Below are 18,535 nucleotides of genomic sequence, written 5' to 3'. Positions count from 1 at the left end.
CTGGGATTTTTTATTTCAGCTCATGAAACATGGGAACAACATTTTACATTTTTTGATGTTGAGTATATTTATTTTATTACAAACATGGCAGTATACAGTCCTCCAGATATCTGTTGACAAGGCCATGCATCACTCTGTATTCGTTCCTCTGTACATACAAAAATGGCCAAACATTTATTTTCTCAATTATCCATTGCTACCAATTTGTACTGGTTAAAAGTATGATTAAAGAAGAGAAAACAAAAAGTAAGTTTTGTGAACCATGTTTAGTACATCTAAAAGAGACAATGAGAAATTCATGGTTCATTAAGATATTATAGCCATCAAAAGGGTAGAATTTTAGCATTGATTGCACTTATGATACAGTACTTTACAGCTTTGATTGGTCACAGAATATATGACATGAAGGGGTGATGTAATTATCTGAATTACTGTAGATTTGAATAGTTTAGTTAATCAAAAGTGAAGTATGGTTATAAGTCCAATGGGTGTTGTTCATATACCACTCTGACTCAAAATCAATATATTAGATACATACTATTTATCAGCATATTGACAGATTATTGCTATCAACTGCTGGTTGCAAGTTATATTACCCTGTTTGTATCTTTTGGAACAATGGCAATTAGGTTGATTAAAATGATGTAGAATAGATAGATGGGCTACCACTGGTGTCACAGGCATCCACAGGTCTTGACCACCATGTTGCGATGCTTCTTTAAGATCACGTTGTTGTTGTCATCGTAGAAGAGTACAGAGATGGGACTGAGCTTGGTGGGTGCGCAGCACGCTTTGGGAACCTCATCCGGCTTCAGAAGGTGAACCTGCCATTGAAAACGGAAAATCAGACTCATTCATACATGCACTTTCAATGATAATATCCTGTTATAAAAGAGATATGGGTTATTTAAGCAATAAGGCCCAAGGAGGGGTGGTATATTGGCCATATACCACAAACCTCAGAGGTGCCTTATTGCTATTAGAACACCTACTTAATCAAGGGTTTTTCTTTATTTTTACTATTTTCTACATTGTTGAATAATAGTGAAGACATAAACTATGAAATAACACAAATGGAATCATGTAGTAACCAAAAAAGTGTGAAACATATCAAAACATATCATATATTTGAGATTCTTCAAATAGCCACCCTTTGCCTCGATGACAGCTTTGCACACTCTTGGCATTCTCTCAACCAACTTCACCTGGAATGCTTTTCCAACAGTCTCGAAGGAGGTCCCACATATGCTGAGCACTTGTTGGCTGTTTTTCCTTTACTCTGCGGTCCTACTCATCTCAAAACATCTCAATTTGGTTGAGGTCGGGGGATTGTGGAGGCCAGGTCGTCTGATGCAGCACTCCGTCACTCTCCTTCTTGGTAAAATAGCCCTTACACAGCCTGGAGGTGTGTTGGGTCATTGTCCTGTTGAAAACCAAATGAATTCTCCTCAGTGGCACAGTGGTCTAAGGCAAGCTATGAAGTTAGAGATCCTGGTTGTAGTCCAGGCTCTGTCACAGCCGGCCGCGACCGGGAGACCCATGGGGCGCACAATTGGCCCAGCGTCGTCCAGGTTACGGGAGGGTTTGGTCGGCAGGGATGTTCTTGTCCCACCGCGCTCAATGCACGCTGACAGGGTTGCCAGGTGTATGGTGTTTCCTCCGACACATTGGTGCGGCTGGCTTCCGGGTTAAGCAGGCATTGTGTCAAGAAGCAGTGCGGCTTGGCTGGGTTGTGTTTTGGAGGACACACGGCTCTCAACCTTCGCCTCTCCCAAATCCATACGGGAGTTGCAGCGATGAGACAAGACTGTAACTACCAATTGGATACCACGAAAAGGTGTAAAAGTAACAAACAATTGTTTTAATTTTTTTATAATAATTTGTAAAAAGAAATTATAGTCCCACTAAGTCCAAACCAGATGGCATGGTGTACAAATGGAAAATGAAAAGTGGATCTGCGATGGCTAGAAGGAAGGTGACGTCGACCGCCGAACACCGCCCGAACAAGGAGAGTGACCGGCGGAAGTCGTGACAATAGCCATGCAGGTTAAGTGTGAATTCTTAATAAATCACAGACAGTGTCAACAGCAATGCACCCCCACACCATAACACCTCCTCCTCCATGCTTTATGGTAGGAAATACACATGCAGAGATCATCTGTTCACCCACACCGCATCTCACAAAGACATGGCGGTTGGAACCAAAAATCCCAAATTTGGGCTCCAGACGAAAGGACAAATTTATTGTGTTTCATGGCCCAAGTAAGTCTCTTCTTCTTATTGGTGTCCTTTAATAGTAGTTTCTTTGCAGCAATTCAACCATAAAGGCCTGATTCACACAGTCTCCTCTGAACAGTTGATGTTGAGATGGGTCAGTTACTTGAACTCTGTGAAGCATTTATTTGGGCAGCAATATCTGAGGCTGGTAACTCTAATGAACGTATCCTCTGCAGCAGAGGTAACTCTGCTGTGGTGGTCCTCATTAGAGCCAGTTTCATCATAGCCCTTGATTGTTTTTGCAACTACACTTGAAATATTCCGTAATGATGGACTGTTGTTTCTCTTTGCTTATTTGAGCTGTTCTTGCCATAATATGGACATGGTATTTTACCAAATAGGGCTATCTTCTCTACCTTGTCACAAAACAATTGATTGGGTCAAACGCATTTAAAAGGAAAGAAATTCCACTTTTAAGAAGGCACACCTGTTAATTGAAATGCATTCCAGGTGATTTTCTCATGAAGCTGGTTGAGAGAATGCCAAGAGTGTGCAAAGCTGTCATCAAGGCAAAGGTTGGCTACTTTGAAGAATCTAAAATATATTTGGATTTGTTTAACACTTTTTTTTTTGGTTACTACATGATTCCATATGTGTTAATTCATCATTTTGATGTCTTCACTATTTTTCTTCAATGTAGAAAATAGTAAAAATAAAGAAAAAGCCTTGAATGAGTAGGTGTTCTAAAACGTTTGACCGGTAGTGTAGATGCTTCTTTCCGGTGGCTGTGGCCCCCCTTGTCTGAATTTGGTCAATATGTCCTCCAAAAGACTGTGGCAAAGACTAGACTTTCAGGAGTAAAACACAATAAAAAATAAATCACCTTGTTTGTCTCATTCTTCCAACCTAGCTAGTGACTTTATAAAACACAATATTTGGTATTTGTATATATATAGGGTGTACACCAGTAAAATAATTCATTCATTCAAGGTTTACAAATATGCCCAATCAATAGAACATTATGTCAGAAAACAATAGTCTAAACCCAAATTCTCTACCATATATGGTTGAAAAGTTACCGACGATTTACTCTGAGAATTTAACCTCACAACACCAAATATGGAACACATACAACCAAGTGCGGTGCAGTCTAAACTAGCAATGGTCACAGCAAATGATCGTTATTATTTCATCAACACTGTCAAGTACAAGTATATTAATGTTATAATATTGTAGAGAACAAGCTAATTATTAATTCTATGTAAGTTCTAATGACATCAGGCAAAGAAAACGACGTTTGGACATGAATGTCGTAGCTCCCTCTTGAATTGACCCTTTTTCTCTCTAAGTGAATATATACTGCTCAAAAAAATAAAGGGAACACTTAAACAACACAATGTAACTCCAAGTCAATCACACTTCTGTGAAATCAAACTGTCCACTTAGGAAGCAACACTGATTGACAATAAATTTCACATGCTGTTGTGCAAATGGAATAGACAACAGGTGGAAATTATAGGCAATAAGCAAGACACCCCCAATAAAGGAGTGGTTCTGCAGGTGGAGACCACAGACCACTTCTCAGTTCCTATGCTTCCTGGCTGATGTTTTGGTCACTTTTGAATGCTGTCGGTGCTTTCACTCTAGTGGTAGCATGAGACGGAGTCTACAACCCACACAAGTGGCTCAGGTAGTGCAGCTCATCCAGGATGGCACATCAATGCGAGCTGTGGCAAGAAGGTTTGCTGTGTCTGTCAGCGTAGTGTCCAGAGCATGGAGGCGCTACCAGGAGACAGGCCAGTACATCAGGAGACGTGGAGGAGGCCGTAGGAGGGCAACAACCCAGCAGCAGGACCGCTAAATCCGCCTTTGTGCAAGGAGGAGCACTGCCAGAGCCCTGCAAAATGACCTCCAGCAGGCCACAAATGTGCATGTGTCTGCTCAAACGGTCAGAAACAGACTCCATGAGGGTGGTATGAGGGCCCGACGTCCACAGGTGGGGGTTGTGCTTACAGCCCAACACCGTGCAGGACGTTTGGCATTTGCCAGAGAACACCAAGATTGGCAAATTCGCCACTGGCGCCCTGTGCTCTTCACAGATGAAAGCAGGTTCACACTGAGCACGTGACAGAGTCTGGAGACGCCGTGGAGAACGTTCTGCTGCCTGCAACATCCTCCAGCATGACCGGTTTGGCGGTGGGTCAGTCATGGTGTGGGGTGGAATTTCTTTGGGGGGCCGCACAGCCCTCCATGTGCTCGCCAGAGGTAGCCTGACTGCCATTAGGTACCGAGATGAGATCCTCAGACCCCTTGTGAGACCATATGCTGGTGCGGTTGGCCCTGGGTTCCTCCTAATGCAAGACAATGCTAGACCTCATGTGGCTGGAGTGTGTCAGCAGTTCCTGCAAGAGGAAGGTATTGATGCTATGGACTGGCCCGCCCGTTCCCCAGACCTGAATCCAATTGAGCACATCTGGGACATCATGTCTCGCTCCATCCACCAACGCCACGTTGCACCACAGACTGTCCAGGAGTTGGCAGATGCTTTAGTCCAGGTCTGGGAGGAGATCCCTCAGGAGACCATCCGCCACCTCATCAGGAGCATGCCCAGGTGTTGTAGGGGGGTCTTACAGGCACGTGGAGGCCACACACACTACTGAGCCTCATTTTGACTTGTTTTAAGGACATTACATCAAAGTTGGATCAGCCTGTAGTGTGGTTTTCCACTTTAATTTTGAGTGTGACTCCAAATCCAGACCTCCATGGGTTGATAAATTGGATTTCCATTGATTATTTTTGTGTGATTTTGTTGTCAGCACATTCAACTATGTAAAGAAAAAAGTATTTAATAAGATTATTTCTTTCATTCAGATCTAGGATGTGTTGTTTAAGTGTTCCCTTTATTTTTTTGAGCAGTGTATAAATATATATCAGACGCTTTTATCCAAAGCGAATTACAATAAAACCTGCTATCGGTTATGTATGGGTGGTGATGGGAATCAAACCCACTACAATGGCGTTGCAAGCGTCATGCTCTATCAACTGAGCTACGAAGGAGCACGTCAACGTAATTAGAATGATGAGCAATTTTAACGGATTCTAAAGGGAATCATAGAATTCCAAACTCATTTCTATGGCAACACAGTTGGCAATTTTGTAAACAATACTTTTCGAACGTGTGTTGCCAAGAGACGTCTAACCGACGTTCTATGGAACGTTTTCTGTGCGAAAACAACAACTTCAGTTTGCTGCTGATAACAAACTTGATAGATTTTTGACACCTGAGATAGAAGAACAATCGACTGGAAAATGCCTGGGTGCTTTTCAAGACTGGCGGAGAGAGTGCGTGGACGTCGGCGGACTACTGCGTCGACAGGTTGTTCAAATTCATTTGTGGCTTGTTTTTCTTGTATTTTTCTGTTTTGCAGGGTTCGTGATCGTCGACAGGTGGACAGCGACTTCGAAGAGGGTATGTGGAGTTTAAAACTCTTATTTTACTACATTTAACAATGTAATTATAATGTGCGAAATGTTGTGTATTTCTATCATTCAGACTTGGCAAAAATGCTTGTGCTAGAGATGTTGTAGCTAGCTAGCTTGCTAGTTAACATTAACTTTAACTGTTGCTAAGCGATCGACTTTTGCTACCTAGCTAGCTAGTATTAGCAATCTTGCTACGTTTTATGTCCTAACAATTGTTTATTTTATATTCCAATGTTCCTAATTTTAGAACAAACTGTCCTGAATGAGGTCGTTGGATGTGCCATTGGATGATGTCCCAGATGTTCCACAGCTGCCAGTCCTCCTTGATGTCCAGAATGCTGCTATCATCCTTGAGGATGTGCCAGATGTGCAGACTATCCTTGAGGTACAATTTTCTGAAAGTTTGGGGTTTTATGTTTGAAAAATATCCCAGATATTCAAGTTGTGTCTCTTTGACATTAAACAAATCTCTTGTCTGCTTTCTGCTTCAGGAGACCACTGGCAATTGGCAGTTGATTCCGATTAGGTTCAGCCCCCTGTACTGTGGGCCTGTTGTGATCAGGGTAAGAGACCCCCAACACACACACACACAGTCACATCACGGTTACAATGTTTACTGTTTCCAACATGAATGTATTGTAATGTGCAGAACAATGCCGGTCCGGTGGTTAAAGCTTGGGGAACTTTCCAGTTCATCAGCCCCATCATCACCTACATGCGTGGGGGATCCCAGGTATGTGTCTTTGTAACTACCTAATCCTAATCTACATTGTCAGTCATTTGATCTTGATGGAAATGTGTCACAGCAATTGCTGAAGTGGTTCTGTTGATGTTGTCTTGTTGTTTATCTCAACAGCAGGTGGTGGTGAGGATGCACCACGTGAGTAGGGTGAGAGGCCTGGAGACTCAACTGGTGTGGGCCATCTCCAAGGAGACAGCCAGGCTTAGTCCAGAGGGTATCCCCTACTGTGCCACCAAAGTGCAGTCCATCACTTGGATCCAGGTAAGACGTAAATACTACTGAAATAGTATTAGATAAGGCTTTTCTTCACTTATTCCATTTGGCCTTAACATGTATTCTCTCTCTGTCAGCGTGTGGCTGGCAGGGTGACCCACTATGCGTCTCACCTCCGCCACGAGACGTCTGTGGACGTGACGCTTGGCTGCTACCAGGTAAATAAACGATTTCCTATCTATATAGACTAGACATTACTGGGCATTTTTGCATTAGATTTGGTGTGTTTTCTAATAACGTGCGTGTGGTAAACAGGTGTGTTGTGTGTGTTTTGAGCAGCAGACTGATGTCTCAGTGGTGTACACCACTCTCCACATGGGGCTGGACGGGCTTCTCTCCTCTTCAGCGTGGTCGGAGGCTGCCTCCTTCTCTACGCCCACCACTCAGCAGTTCACTGACCCAGAGCCTGAGGGCCACAACTGCTATGAGGTCAGACGTTACACACACATACTATTGACTAGGAGCATTAAGATCCTTCCATTGACCGATTGTTTGTTATGTCATTGCATTGGTCACTGATTTTGAATGCTTGTTTTGTTGTCGTAGGGCTGGGAGGAGGACCTGCTGCCTGAGGAGAGGGAGGTTCCTCTGCTAAAGTGAGTTCCTGTAAATGTCTGTGTAGTCTGGGCTTGTCAGATGCTGAAGGATAGTGGTCATAATGCTGTTATCCCCCATTGACTGTAATGGTTGACATGCTCCATTCCCTCCCTTTCACAGCCTCTACCTTACCACCAAGAGAGTGGAGGACATCGCCCTGAGGCTCGTCTCCCTGCGCCAGGCCTTCACTGTGAGTGGACCCACTTTTCTTTTTCTCTCTGGACTTCTTGTTCTGTCTCCTAGAGGAAGATGTCTCACCCTAACTCTTCCCTCTTCCCTAGACCCTGCTTGGTTCCACCCTGAGCAGGAACCATCTGTTTGTGGCGGGAAAGGTCCTCCTGGGCGCACTGGTTCAGGCCAACCACATGGTAACTCACTAACTCATTCTCTTTCAAGGGAAAGAGAGCGTCCCTGAGGGGAAATGTGTTCTGTTCACTAAGATGCTCTTTTCTTTGTCATAGGACGAGGCCAAGTTCATCCGTACCTATAATGACTTTGTGGACTACCTGAGTGACCCCTCCAAGCGGAATGACATTGAGAGGGAGCTGGCTGAGGCAAAGGTGAGTTCATTAACTCTTTAAAGTCTCACTGAGTTCTTCCACATGCATGTCTTTTATAAATCACAGTAGCTGATCTATATGAAATCATTCCTATTTTCTCCAAATGTGTTTTCTTGTCCTAGATCCATCATGTGAACATGATAGATGTCCTCTTTGAGCTGGTGCTGTTTGGGATGATGACAGCTCAGAAGTCCCTGATGGTGGTAAGTAGCATCTCACTGGTACATGTTTTGATATCTCTCTATTAGCAGTTTCACTTAAATTCCTCTTCTCTTCTATTCTCTCCTCCTTTGTTTCCTTTAGCACCCTGGTGGGTTCGTGGAGCGTCTGTACGCTCTCCTGTACTCCTTCCTGCCCACTGCTGCCAACATGGAGCCAGAGGCTGACAGATACCTGCTGCTGCTCAATGTAAGAGTCAAGAGGTTACTTCCTGTTTACTTCCATATTCTTAGTGTACTTCCTTTTTACTTCCTTATTCATGGTTAACCAGGTTCCAATGCCATTTTAGGGGGAGTATTTCTAATTGTCTCTCTCCTCTTGATAAGCTAGTAACTCAGAGCCATTTTCTATGTGTTGTGTGGTGTTCTCTTCAGGGCGGGCTGATGGCTCTGCTAGATGACATGTTTGGCCAGCAGCTGGCCTGGTACTTTAACCCAGAGTCTCTGGTCACTGAGCTCTCCAGCCTCCTGGAGTACCACTTGGAGAACCTCATGGCCAGCATGTAGTCCTACTGCAGGGACCATAATCCTTTCTCCTTCTCTCTCTCTTTTGAAGGAATTGAGGACTTGAAGTGCTTTGTTGAACCCTGATTAGTTACCACCCATTAATTGAATGTTTTCTCTCCCCACAGGATTCTTGTGACACTTTGCCACCCAACAGGGATCTAGACACCAATGCACTACATTACTTTGCACTGAATTTTACATTTTTAAATTAAAATAAGTTGTAGTTCAAAAACATTTTGGTTTCTGTCTTTTCATTTATTTGATTTTATGACCATTTCCTCTTCCCTGAGTTATAATGCTAATATTAGATTATTCAATGAACAATGATGCTTTATTATCTGCATATGGAAATAAAAAACTATGTTTAGTTGATTTACAGATACTACAGGCCCACACTTTATATGGTTTTGTACTGTGGTTTGTGATACTGTACTATTTAAAAACATGTAGGACTACATACACTGAGTGCACAAAACATTAGGAACTTCTTCCTAATATTGAGTTGCACACCCTTTTTCCCTCAGAACAGCCTCAATTCGTCAGGGCATGGACTCTACAAGCTGCCCTAAGCGATCCACAAGGATGCTGGCCCATGTTGTGTCAAGTTGGCTGGACGTCCTTTGGGTGGTAGACCCTTCTTGATAGACATGGGAAACTGTTGAGCATGAAAAAAGCAGCAGTGTTGCAGTTCTTGACACAAATAACCCAGTGCGCCTGGCACCTACTACCATACCCCGTTCAAAGCCAGTTAAATATTTTGTCTTGCCGATTCACCCTCTGAATGACACACAATCCATGTCTCAATTCTCTCAAGGTTTTAAAATCTTTCTTCATCTACACTGATTGAAGTGGATTCAACAAGTGACATCAATAAGGGATCATAGCTTTCACTTGGTCAGTCTATGTCATGGAAAGAGCAGATGTCCTCAATGTTTTGTATTATCAGTGTGTGTAGTAACCTGGTACAGTATAAAGTATACCACTAGAGGGGATAATTGCTTCAGTCTTGAATGTTACTTCTCACTATCCCTACTCTACATTAACAGTCTTCCATTGTAGACTCCGGTAACTTGGGTATCTTAGTTTTTTATATTTGCCATTAATATCTTAACCATTTACCATCTTTCCCACTGAAACCAGTAATGTTAGCGTTCATGTGCATACTGACCACTAGTTGGATCATAGCGTGGTTGGTGGCGTTCATGCAGGAACCCAGAGGGTAGAGGCATTCTCCATCACAGTAGAAGGCAGAGTAACCCGTAGGAGCCAATACCCAGTCCTAATGGAGAGAAATACCATAGAAATCGAATGACAAGATTAGATGAATGACTAGAATAGACTCTTTCTATGAGAAATACATGATAAAGAATGCAAAGAACATACTCTACAATGCACATCTTACACAAATGCCTTGCTTCCCTTAAAATACTGTGTGTTACAGCAAATAAGGTGGTACAACGTTAGCTCATGATTATCTATTCAGTACAATGAGTAGTTAATTTAGAGAATCTCACCTTCCAGCCTAGATCACTGAAGCTCACATATAATTCATGTCTCTTACAAGCCTGACGTCCACTGTTGACATGGCTGTGATCTGAAAGGGACCGAAAAATATGTTATGAACCAGCAGAGACTAATGTACACTTTGGATTTCAAATGTAATGTAAATGCAATTGAAGTAATTTTGTAATTGAGATGAACTATCCCTTTAAACTGTGCATAAAACAACTTTAACAACAAGATGAAAAACCAGTGTTGTCCCCTGACCTTGTAGGACCTCACCATGTATACTGGGTAAGGGCAGGTCGTATTTGGGCTTCTTCTTATGTGGGTTGGGTTTCACGGCCCGCGGGGGGCGACAGGGGGCCTGGCTGGCCCTGAAAAAGGTCACCATGAAGGGCTGTTTGGAGCGGGGGCCCCTACGACCCACCAAGCCTACCCACCCAGCTGACAGGGACCGGTCTGAGAGAGAAAGAGAACAATCTTGAGGTAAACCAAAACAGCATATCTCCATTTCTATGTATTTACTGAACAACTCCAGACACTATATGACATTACAGTGTTACTGCACAGGTATCAGTGTTGTATTCTAAGTGCACTTCCCTCCTTATTCAAAGGCATAATAATCCAGAAATCCATTTTGTGGGAAATAGCCTCCACATCTGCAGAGCATTTCCTGACCCTGACCATAGTATTAACTCTATGAGGCTCACCCTCCTCTGTCTCCACATAGAGCCGGATGCCCAGGTTACTGCGGGGGTGCAGGAGCCATCGGTTGCTGGCCGAGGTCACGTCAAAAGCCAGCCAGCCCTCCTGCCCCGCCGGCACCGACTGCATGTCCAGCAGCACCAGCTCTGGCTCTCTGAGGAACGTCGAGGAGTAGCATGAGGCAACACATTCGGGAGAGATACGCAAAACACGTTGCATGGCCATGCAGTAGAGAGAGACGGCCACTGAGCTTCAGCTCTCCAGAACCAAGCTTGTACATGGCGTCCTCACAAGCCACAATGTGGCCAATGAGTTATTTTGCAAGGAGTTCTATGTGGCCAGGGTGAAGAGCAAAACAAATTCGACATTGAATTTTGCCAAAGCAACAAACAAAAAACATCTGGAACGATAAGCCAAACCATTGTGTATAGAGAGAAGGGAGAGCATGTAAAGAGTGATGGGAATCATAAGAAATCCCCTATTGGATCTCTTTCATTCTTTTTAATGCGAAAAAAACAAAGTTGATCATATAAATGTGAGAGAGAGAGCGAGATAACCAGGTGATCTAGTGGCAGGAACCTGTGTTTGTTCTCCCGTTGGATCTCGTAGACGGAGATGTGCAGGCTGCGGTTGGCCCTCTGGCCCATGGTCAGGGTCTTATAAATGCGAAATTCCGCAGCTGTGACCGTTTCCCCCTGGGGGAGGGGTGTCAGGTCAAAACGGAACTCCTTCCAGTACGGCCGCGGCTGCAGCAGGTCACGCTCTTGCTCCACTGAGAGAGAAGAGGAGAGAGGGAGGTCGATGTAATGCCAAAGACATTTTCTCGCATTTAAACAGCGCAATGCCCCATTCACACGTGCTCACATCTACTCTACACATTACTTCCACTCCCCTCAACATGCCCCGAAAAGACCAACACAGAGATATACTCATTGTATGTTACATAGTGTATGATAAAGACATTCCCACATGACACAAGGAGGAGGGAGAAGAGGGGGACGAAAGAGCAATTCATGGAGCAATGAATCTAACATGAAAGTGGTGAATGAGAAGACCGAGGGAGAGAGAAGAGCAACAGAAGTGGGAAGATGGGTGACTGAGTCAATGGAAATTAGGGGGAAAGAGCGGAGCAGACATGTGGAGAGAGGTGTGCAGGCGATGCCCGGTGAAGGAGGACAGGATAGTGATAATGTAGCGAGGGGAGAGAGAGAGGCAATAGGGAAAGACGGAGAAAGATAAGGAAGGACACGCACACAATGGTCTCTCGCCACAGACGCAGCGTCTCAAGCAAGACTGCGCACACGCACCCACACACTCTCTCGGGAGCCCTGCAGAGCACATTAACAACCACGATCGGGCCCCTGTTGTGTGCTGTAATTAGAGACACTAAGGGCCTTCAACCGCAGCAGCTGCTCAACAGACACACCACTAACTACAGGTTGGGGAGTATTTTTAGAGCGGTCTTCTGCTGTTTCTCCATTTGTGTGTGTATATCAGTGTGGCCTGTAATTCCTTACAGCTGTGTCCCCTACGCACTGTCTTGAGCGCGTTGCTTGGCCTTGACTGGGTCGGATTGATAGGGTGTGTGTGATGGGTGTATTTTTGATTCCAACTGACACGGGCTATAAATGAGAAACTGTCTAGATTGGTAAGATGGCCTTAAAATGGTGGTTCAAGGCGACACACCACACATTGTCAAAATAAGATCTAGTGAAACATTAACTGAAATGTATAATTACGTTTGTTATTTTTGTGTAATGTATGATACAGTAATATACATTATCATGCATGTCAAAATACTGTAGAAAAACTAGCATATCAAGTGTCGAAGCAATGCAAAATGTGAAGAGAAATAACATGGAATCATGTTTTCCCACGGTAACAAGGTTTCCCATCGTATTCCAGGAGAGATAGCGGAAGGAAATGACTGGGAAAAGGATGTTTAATTTGTAATGCTGTGTCAGATAAGCATCTGTAGGTCTACTGTCTGGGCTGGTGCAGCACAGGAAAAGTATCTCATGGGATAACAAGACTGTCCCTGAGAGGTGAACTGGTTCAAAACTACATAACATTGCCAGGTTGGCCTCGTTTCTCATTGAACAATCCAACAATATGTCCTTTATTCAGTTTCTGGGCTCTTCTGCAAGACATGTAAAGGATCACAGGAGAAGTTTTTGGCCAGATCAGGCCATGGGGCTTCTATTTGGAAATCCATTGGCTGAACAAACAACTCCCAACTAATTGGATAACGAGTCACAAACAATAGCCAATTAAAACACAGGAATTTTAAATCGCAGGTGTATCAACGGTCAGTAACTCACCCAGGTTGACGAAGCTCATGACCGTATCGGCCTCACTAACCACTGTCCCCAGCGGCGCAGTGTACGTGTTGAGCGTGGGCAGGGCAGCATGACTGACGTGGCCCGTCAACCCATCTGCACCGCCGAACCCCAGACCCCCTACCCAATTCCCCATTCCGTTTCCCTCATCCCCCTTGGCCGACACAGCGTGGTACAGGTCCAGCATGAAGAGAGGGGCTGAGGAGGGCGGTCGGAGGGGAGGATGGGGTCTGGGCCGACCCGGTAGACCCAGGATGGACAGGATCTCCCTCTGCATCTCCTTCTTCTCTCGGCTGCTGAGGCGGCGGAAGCTGGAGTGGACGACTCCTTGGGCCTGGTGGCCCCAGAGACAGAGCAGCAAGGGGACGAGGAGGAGAGCCATAGGGAAGAGTGGGAGTTGGAGAAGGCGCCTGTAGGTGCACTTGCTGTTGTTGTCATGGATGTGTCTTCTTCCTGTACACGGGCAGGCGTGGGTATAGACGTACGTTCTGAAGCCATCCGGTCTGTCCAAGCTCTGTGTGGTTTGAGGGAGATCTTCCAAGGTGTCCGTTGCCATAGTGGAAGAAGCTCTATCCGGATGTTTTTCTATTCTCTCTATTTGTAACCTACAAGTCTTTGGTTGGTTTTTCTATGTTCTTTTGGCCTTCAGTCCACAAGAGAGCAAATAATATTCTGCAACGCACACCAGAGAGGGACTGTTACTGTGTCTCAAACAATTTGCATGTCCCCTGTCTGTCTGTGGACGCCAAACTGTTTGTCTTGCACGTATCCGTCACTGACAAATGCACCTCTGTGATTTGTGATGAGATGTGTTTAGATCAACGGTGGACACTAAGAGATGTTTACTCCTTTAATTCTCTGTTTATCTGTCGTCTCCTCCCTTCCTCTACTACTTTAAATCTCTCAACCACCGCTTGTCTTTTCTCTTCCACCCTAACACGGCTCTACTCATGTGATACACACAGACAATAAAATGAAAGCAAGGGTAAAATTGCAACTTTTCTTATGTGTTTTGATGAAAACAAACTATCTCTTTGAAATCTCTCCCTTTGGAGAAGTACATTTCAAGGAGGTTGAAAGTGGATAAGTCAAAGGGCAGGTGCTACCAAGATTGGTAGTCAATCAAATTTGAGAGAATCAAATAATCAGACCTGTTTTCAGTCGAATTGGTCTTCAGAAGGATAAGGAAAAAACACCACACCTGTCGCACCTCAACGTTGGCTGGCAAGCAACAACCTGATCCCACGCAAGGAACAAGGAGTCAAATCCTCAGTGGGAAAATGATCTGTCGTCCACCTCTCTTGATCTAGAATTCTTTAATCCACATTTCTGGGGTACTTTTTATTAATTAAAGATCCTTTGTTTGTTACGTCCACTTGCGTCTTTAACTCCAGATGTCTTCCTCAACCTTTGTGTAGCTTCTACTTAAAATCCTTGGTGCGTTCAGTCATTTAAAAAAAATATATATATTTTTGATTAGTTCTTTATTCCTTCGCTATTGTATTATTCTTTTGGATTCCCCCAAACCACCTGTTTCAAGTGGAGAACAATGCCAGTATGTTTGTCAGCGTACTGTAGTGTGCCCTCTGAGAGTTTACCTCATGTAAGGGTGTTTCAACACTGGTTGAGTTGTCCATCACCAAGAGGGAGTGTCCTATACAGCCTCCTCCCTCTCCCCACATCCTCTCCCAACTCTCTCCCTTTATCCCTCCCTTTGGGCTTTTTAAAATCTCCCTCGCTTTTATCTTTTCGTCTTCCCATGACCACTTCCTTTCATGGGAAAGCATTATGGAATCCGTGTCAGTTTGGTGAAAAATACATACACCGAATATATTTATCTATATAGAACACATGGATTAGCGATCCTGCCGTATCTTTAAACCCAGTACTAACAGCATGAATGGAGACTGCTGTAGCTTAAGGTGTACTGACAAAACGTGTAGCCCCATAAAATTGTTTGTTTTTGGTATTTATACGTTTTAATTTCCTGTTAAACAGATTGCGAGTTGCCTTTACCTCCTTACAGTTTGACTGCAATCCTGTGTGTGGGCTAGCAAGGGATTTGAGGGGAGAAATGACACGGACTCAAATATAGTAGTGAGGGTCAGTTCAATGCCAGTTTGTGTTTGTTTGACTTCAAAAGCACCCTAGGACTTGCGGCCACTTTGAACAGCAAAAATACTGACAGACCAAACCAAAGGCCATCTTTTCTAAGGCCGGGGAGTCAGAAGTGCCAGGAATGAGTATTTTCTGTGGTATTTTTGTTTTTCTTTCTCCAGTGTTGAGGGATTTTACGGCCGGAGAGAGGAATGACGGATGGAGAGGGAAGGGTGAGAGAATGATAGTGAGTCCGTCAGTCTGTTGTCAGAGTAAGGATAGGTGGTGAGGACAGATGGGGATGGTGGGAGAGGATGTGAGTGGGTTTGGATAGTTCCATGCAAACACAGACACACAGCTGCACAGGGAAGACTATAAAGACCAAACCCCATCTGCCAAATAAACCAAGGTGATTTTCATTTTCTCTCTCTAACGGAAAGGACGTAATAGCTCCATCTCCTCCTCTAACACATACAAACCAAGTCTTATATTTAGCTACTGTGTAAGCAGAGAATGAGATAGACCTCAGCTACATTTCCCACAACATACTGTAGAATAAAAGGCAGCAGACAGAGACCTCCCTCTGTTGAAGATCCTACTATAGGGCGTGTTCTTATCTCTGGACACGCTAATTGTACCCCAACCCTAATTACCAAGCCATTTCCGGTGTGCAGAGACTGTGGTCTACAGACTCAAGGACACGCATGGAAACACACATGTGAACATTGCATGTAAGTACACACACACACACACACACACACACACACACACACACACACACACACACACACACACACACACACACACACACACACACACACACACTTTCCCCCCAAATGAAATTAAAATCAATCCACAATGACAAAATATTTCTTTTTTACTGCAAGCATATTTTTAATACAAAAAGAGAACAAAAGGGTTTATAATCTTGTATTTTAATTTTACACAATTGACTTCTAACCGCCCCCCCCTCCATATTTTCTATTCATCACACTGTGAATAACACCAAAAGGTGAGTTCTTCTCCTGCACTCGGATCCCCACCCCCAACGGGACAATAAATAAATAAAAATCACCTTAAGATGTCATTTGCGTTCATTAGGTTTTCATATACTTCAGCTCTCACATCAACAAACAGGGAAGCACATTTGCAGCCATCAAAGACACGACAATTCAAATGCCTATAAGGCGGGACACTAGGGGTTCTCTCATTGGCCCCTTCAGCTCCCTTGCATTCATATTGGTATTTTTTTTTGCCAACACAATGAGGGCAACCCCCTTTGGTCATGTTCTGGGAGCTGTAGTCATTAGCAAAAAAAAAAAGGCTGCCAAGGGAATCAGCTTCCGGGTCGAGTAGTGTTATGAAGAAGTAGAAACATACAACGTTGAAGAGAGGAGCGGACATTTTCCTTGGTACAAAATATGACTTCATTCATCTTAATACTAATCATTCTCCCCGGTGAGATGATACAGAACTGAAAAATAAATACAAATGTTTTCTTCAGCTAGAAAAGCAACAAACAAAAAAATACAACAGGATTATAAATTAACCAGAATGAAAGAAAGACATTCACAAATCAAATCTTTGCATACAGTGATGCGCACGGACGACCTCTGATTTCTGTAACGCGGAACAACGACACGCGTATACACAAACGTTTGCGTTTGTTGCTCTGGGGGTTTCCAGCGGCAACGGAAGGGAGAGGGGCGAAGTGGAATTACAGCGATACAGACCGTCAGTGTGCGCCGGTTTTCAATCTCTAATCTGGAATAAGCGTAGCTTAAATTGTGTTAAATTGTGCATGTCCTTACAAGCCACTTCATTGTTACACATTGTCACGTTTTTGCTGTTAGTTGGGACCCACCAAGAAGTCATCTTTAAATTTGAGTGTTAGCTTCAGACTAAAGGGGCCATATGACAAAACCCTCCCACCTACAAAACACACTGATTGTTGCAGTGGTGTGTGAGGACATTGCAGTGTGTATGTGTGTTTCCCACCACTTCCACGGTCTCCTAGGCTTGAGGTTTAGGCAGTTAGCGAAGTTCAGGAAGTTGTCAGAGTGGGGCAGCCCACACACTGAACATAAATCCACGCTAGTCCCGTTGTTCCCGACCCACAGACGTGCTGAAGTGTCATTCCTCTTCACTTCCCAGTCCAGGAGAGTAAAAAAACAAGATGGCAGTCATTGGATATTTTCTGTTTAACTCCTGGTGAGAAACAATTCCCACAATACCCACAATCCAGTTCTTCGGAGTGCCATTCTCCAGTAAGTTCTGAGTCATTTCATCACTACCCTCAATGTGTGTGTGTGCATTTCAGTTGTGTGTGTGTCAGTGTGTACATACACAAAGTAGTTACAAGGCTCTACCTAACGCTCTGTGGAACTCAGATTAGGTAAAAGTAAGGACAGAAATGTGCAACACAAATAAGGCAGCATCATGTTGGTTGGTTGTCGGTTCAAACTGCTGTGGCTTTCTCTGAAACAGTCTAGCACAATCCCGTTACGAGAGAGAGCGCACAGGAGACTGGAAGGCAAACTGGGATCTGGGTTTTAAAGGGGGAAGTTCTGTCCTGTTTCACCCCAGTCTAAGTGCACGAACCCGGGCCTCGATGCCCCCAGTGAGTGTATTCGAGTGTGTGTACGAGAGCGGGGAAAAAGAGAAAGATATTTCTCCCCCTCTCTACCTGCCCTCCATACAGTAGTCTTGGTGCATGAATCCCATGCAAGCCCTATGGATGGATGTTTGGATCAAATGTGACACCCAATATGGCTGCCAGTAGTCTGTCCACTATAGAGCATCTCTTTGAATGGGAGACGGTCCATTCTACTTGATCTAATTCTATAGTCTGGACATCTTCCTCTCCATTTCATCCTGGCTGGTGTTTGGGGGGCTGGGGTAGCCTGTGGAGTCAAACCAGCTCTATAGTTAGATGTATGACGTTTTTACGACGTCTTTTTGACATCTCCTTCACTATTTCTTCCCAGAAGTGGGTGTCTTGGGGCTTGGGGCCTTCTTGGAGATGGTAGGGATCTTAGAGGGCTTGGCCGCTCCTGGTCGCCGGGGGGTGTCCGAGGTGTCCGAGCAGGCCGAGCGCGTCTCCAGGAGCTCTGAGGCATCCGAAGCGTCGCTGCCCCGCCGGCTGCTGGCCCTGCTGCCCGCTCTGCTGCCCGCCCGGCTGGCAGCACCACTGGCCCCCGATGGGGTACGCCTGGGGTCTGAGAGGAGAGGAGGAGAGAGGGAGAAAGGAGGAGGGTAGGTAATGAGAGAGAGAAAGTGAATAGAGAGGGAAAA

At 44.5% G+C, this 18,535-nt stretch overlaps 3 protein-coding genes across 24 annotated transcripts in view; 1 reads left to right on the top strand and 2 right to left on the bottom strand.

The window, feature by feature from the left end:
• Window positions 1-41: 41 nt before the first annotated feature.
• LOC106588459 (bone morphogenetic protein 8B-like) lies at window positions 42-14,736 on the bottom strand. 2 transcript variants are annotated; one of them, XM_014177492.3, is made up of 7 exons: window positions 13,127-14,736; window positions 11,385-11,577; window positions 10,811-10,959; window positions 10,365-10,559; window positions 10,112-10,191; window positions 9,766-9,876; window positions 42-824 (listed from the first exon to the last, which is right to left on the bottom strand). In XM_014177492.3, the coding sequence occupies exons 1-7, from the start codon at window positions 13,698-13,700 to the stop codon at window positions 675-677; spliced, it is 1,452 nt and encodes a 483-aa protein (XP_014032967.1). In that variant the 5' UTR covers window positions 13,701-14,736; the 3' UTR covers window positions 42-674. The 2 variants fall into 2 exon arrangements, with proteins under 2 accessions (XP_014032967.1, XP_014032968.1); XM_014177493.3 differs by having other exon boundaries at window positions 10,380-10,559.
• On the top strand, window positions 5,185-8,831 carry LOC106588460 (uncharacterized). The gene is made up of 14 exons (XM_014177494.3): window positions 5,185-5,686; window positions 5,948-6,085; window positions 6,192-6,263; window positions 6,350-6,433; window positions 6,557-6,703; window positions 6,793-6,873; window positions 6,995-7,144; window positions 7,262-7,311; window positions 7,433-7,502; window positions 7,594-7,680; window positions 7,774-7,872; window positions 7,995-8,075; window positions 8,176-8,280; window positions 8,723-8,831. Exons 2-14 carry the CDS (start codon window positions 5,963-5,965, stop codon window positions 8,807-8,809), a joined length of 1,236 nt encoding a protein of 411 aa, XP_014032969.1. The 5' UTR covers window positions 5,185-5,686; window positions 5,948-5,962; the 3' UTR covers window positions 8,810-8,831.
• A 1,374-nt stretch (window positions 14,737-16,110) lies between the features above and the next one.
• LOC106588461 (microtubule-actin cross-linking factor 1, isoforms 1/2/3/4/5) overlaps window positions 16,111-18,535 on the bottom strand; it is a 278,087-nt gene continuing 275,662 nt past the window's right edge. For all 21 annotated transcript variants that reach the window (XM_082969975.1, XM_082969977.1, XM_082969979.1 and 18 more), the window contains one exon: window positions 16,111-18,459. In XM_082969975.1, the coding sequence (XP_082826101.1) occupies window positions 18,215-18,459 (245 nt within the window). In that variant the 3' untranslated portion in view covers window positions 16,111-18,214. The remainder of the gene's footprint in view (window positions 18,460-18,535) is intronic.

Source organism: Salmo salar, chromosome 27 (assembly GCF_965601325.2).
Source record: "Salmo salar chromosome 27, fSalSal1, whole genome shotgun sequence".
Lineage (NCBI taxonomy): Eukaryota > Metazoa > Chordata > Actinopteri > Salmoniformes > Salmonidae > Salmo > Salmo salar.
Note: the sequence above shows the minus strand (reverse complement) of the source record. Positions and strands in the feature narration are given on the sequence as shown.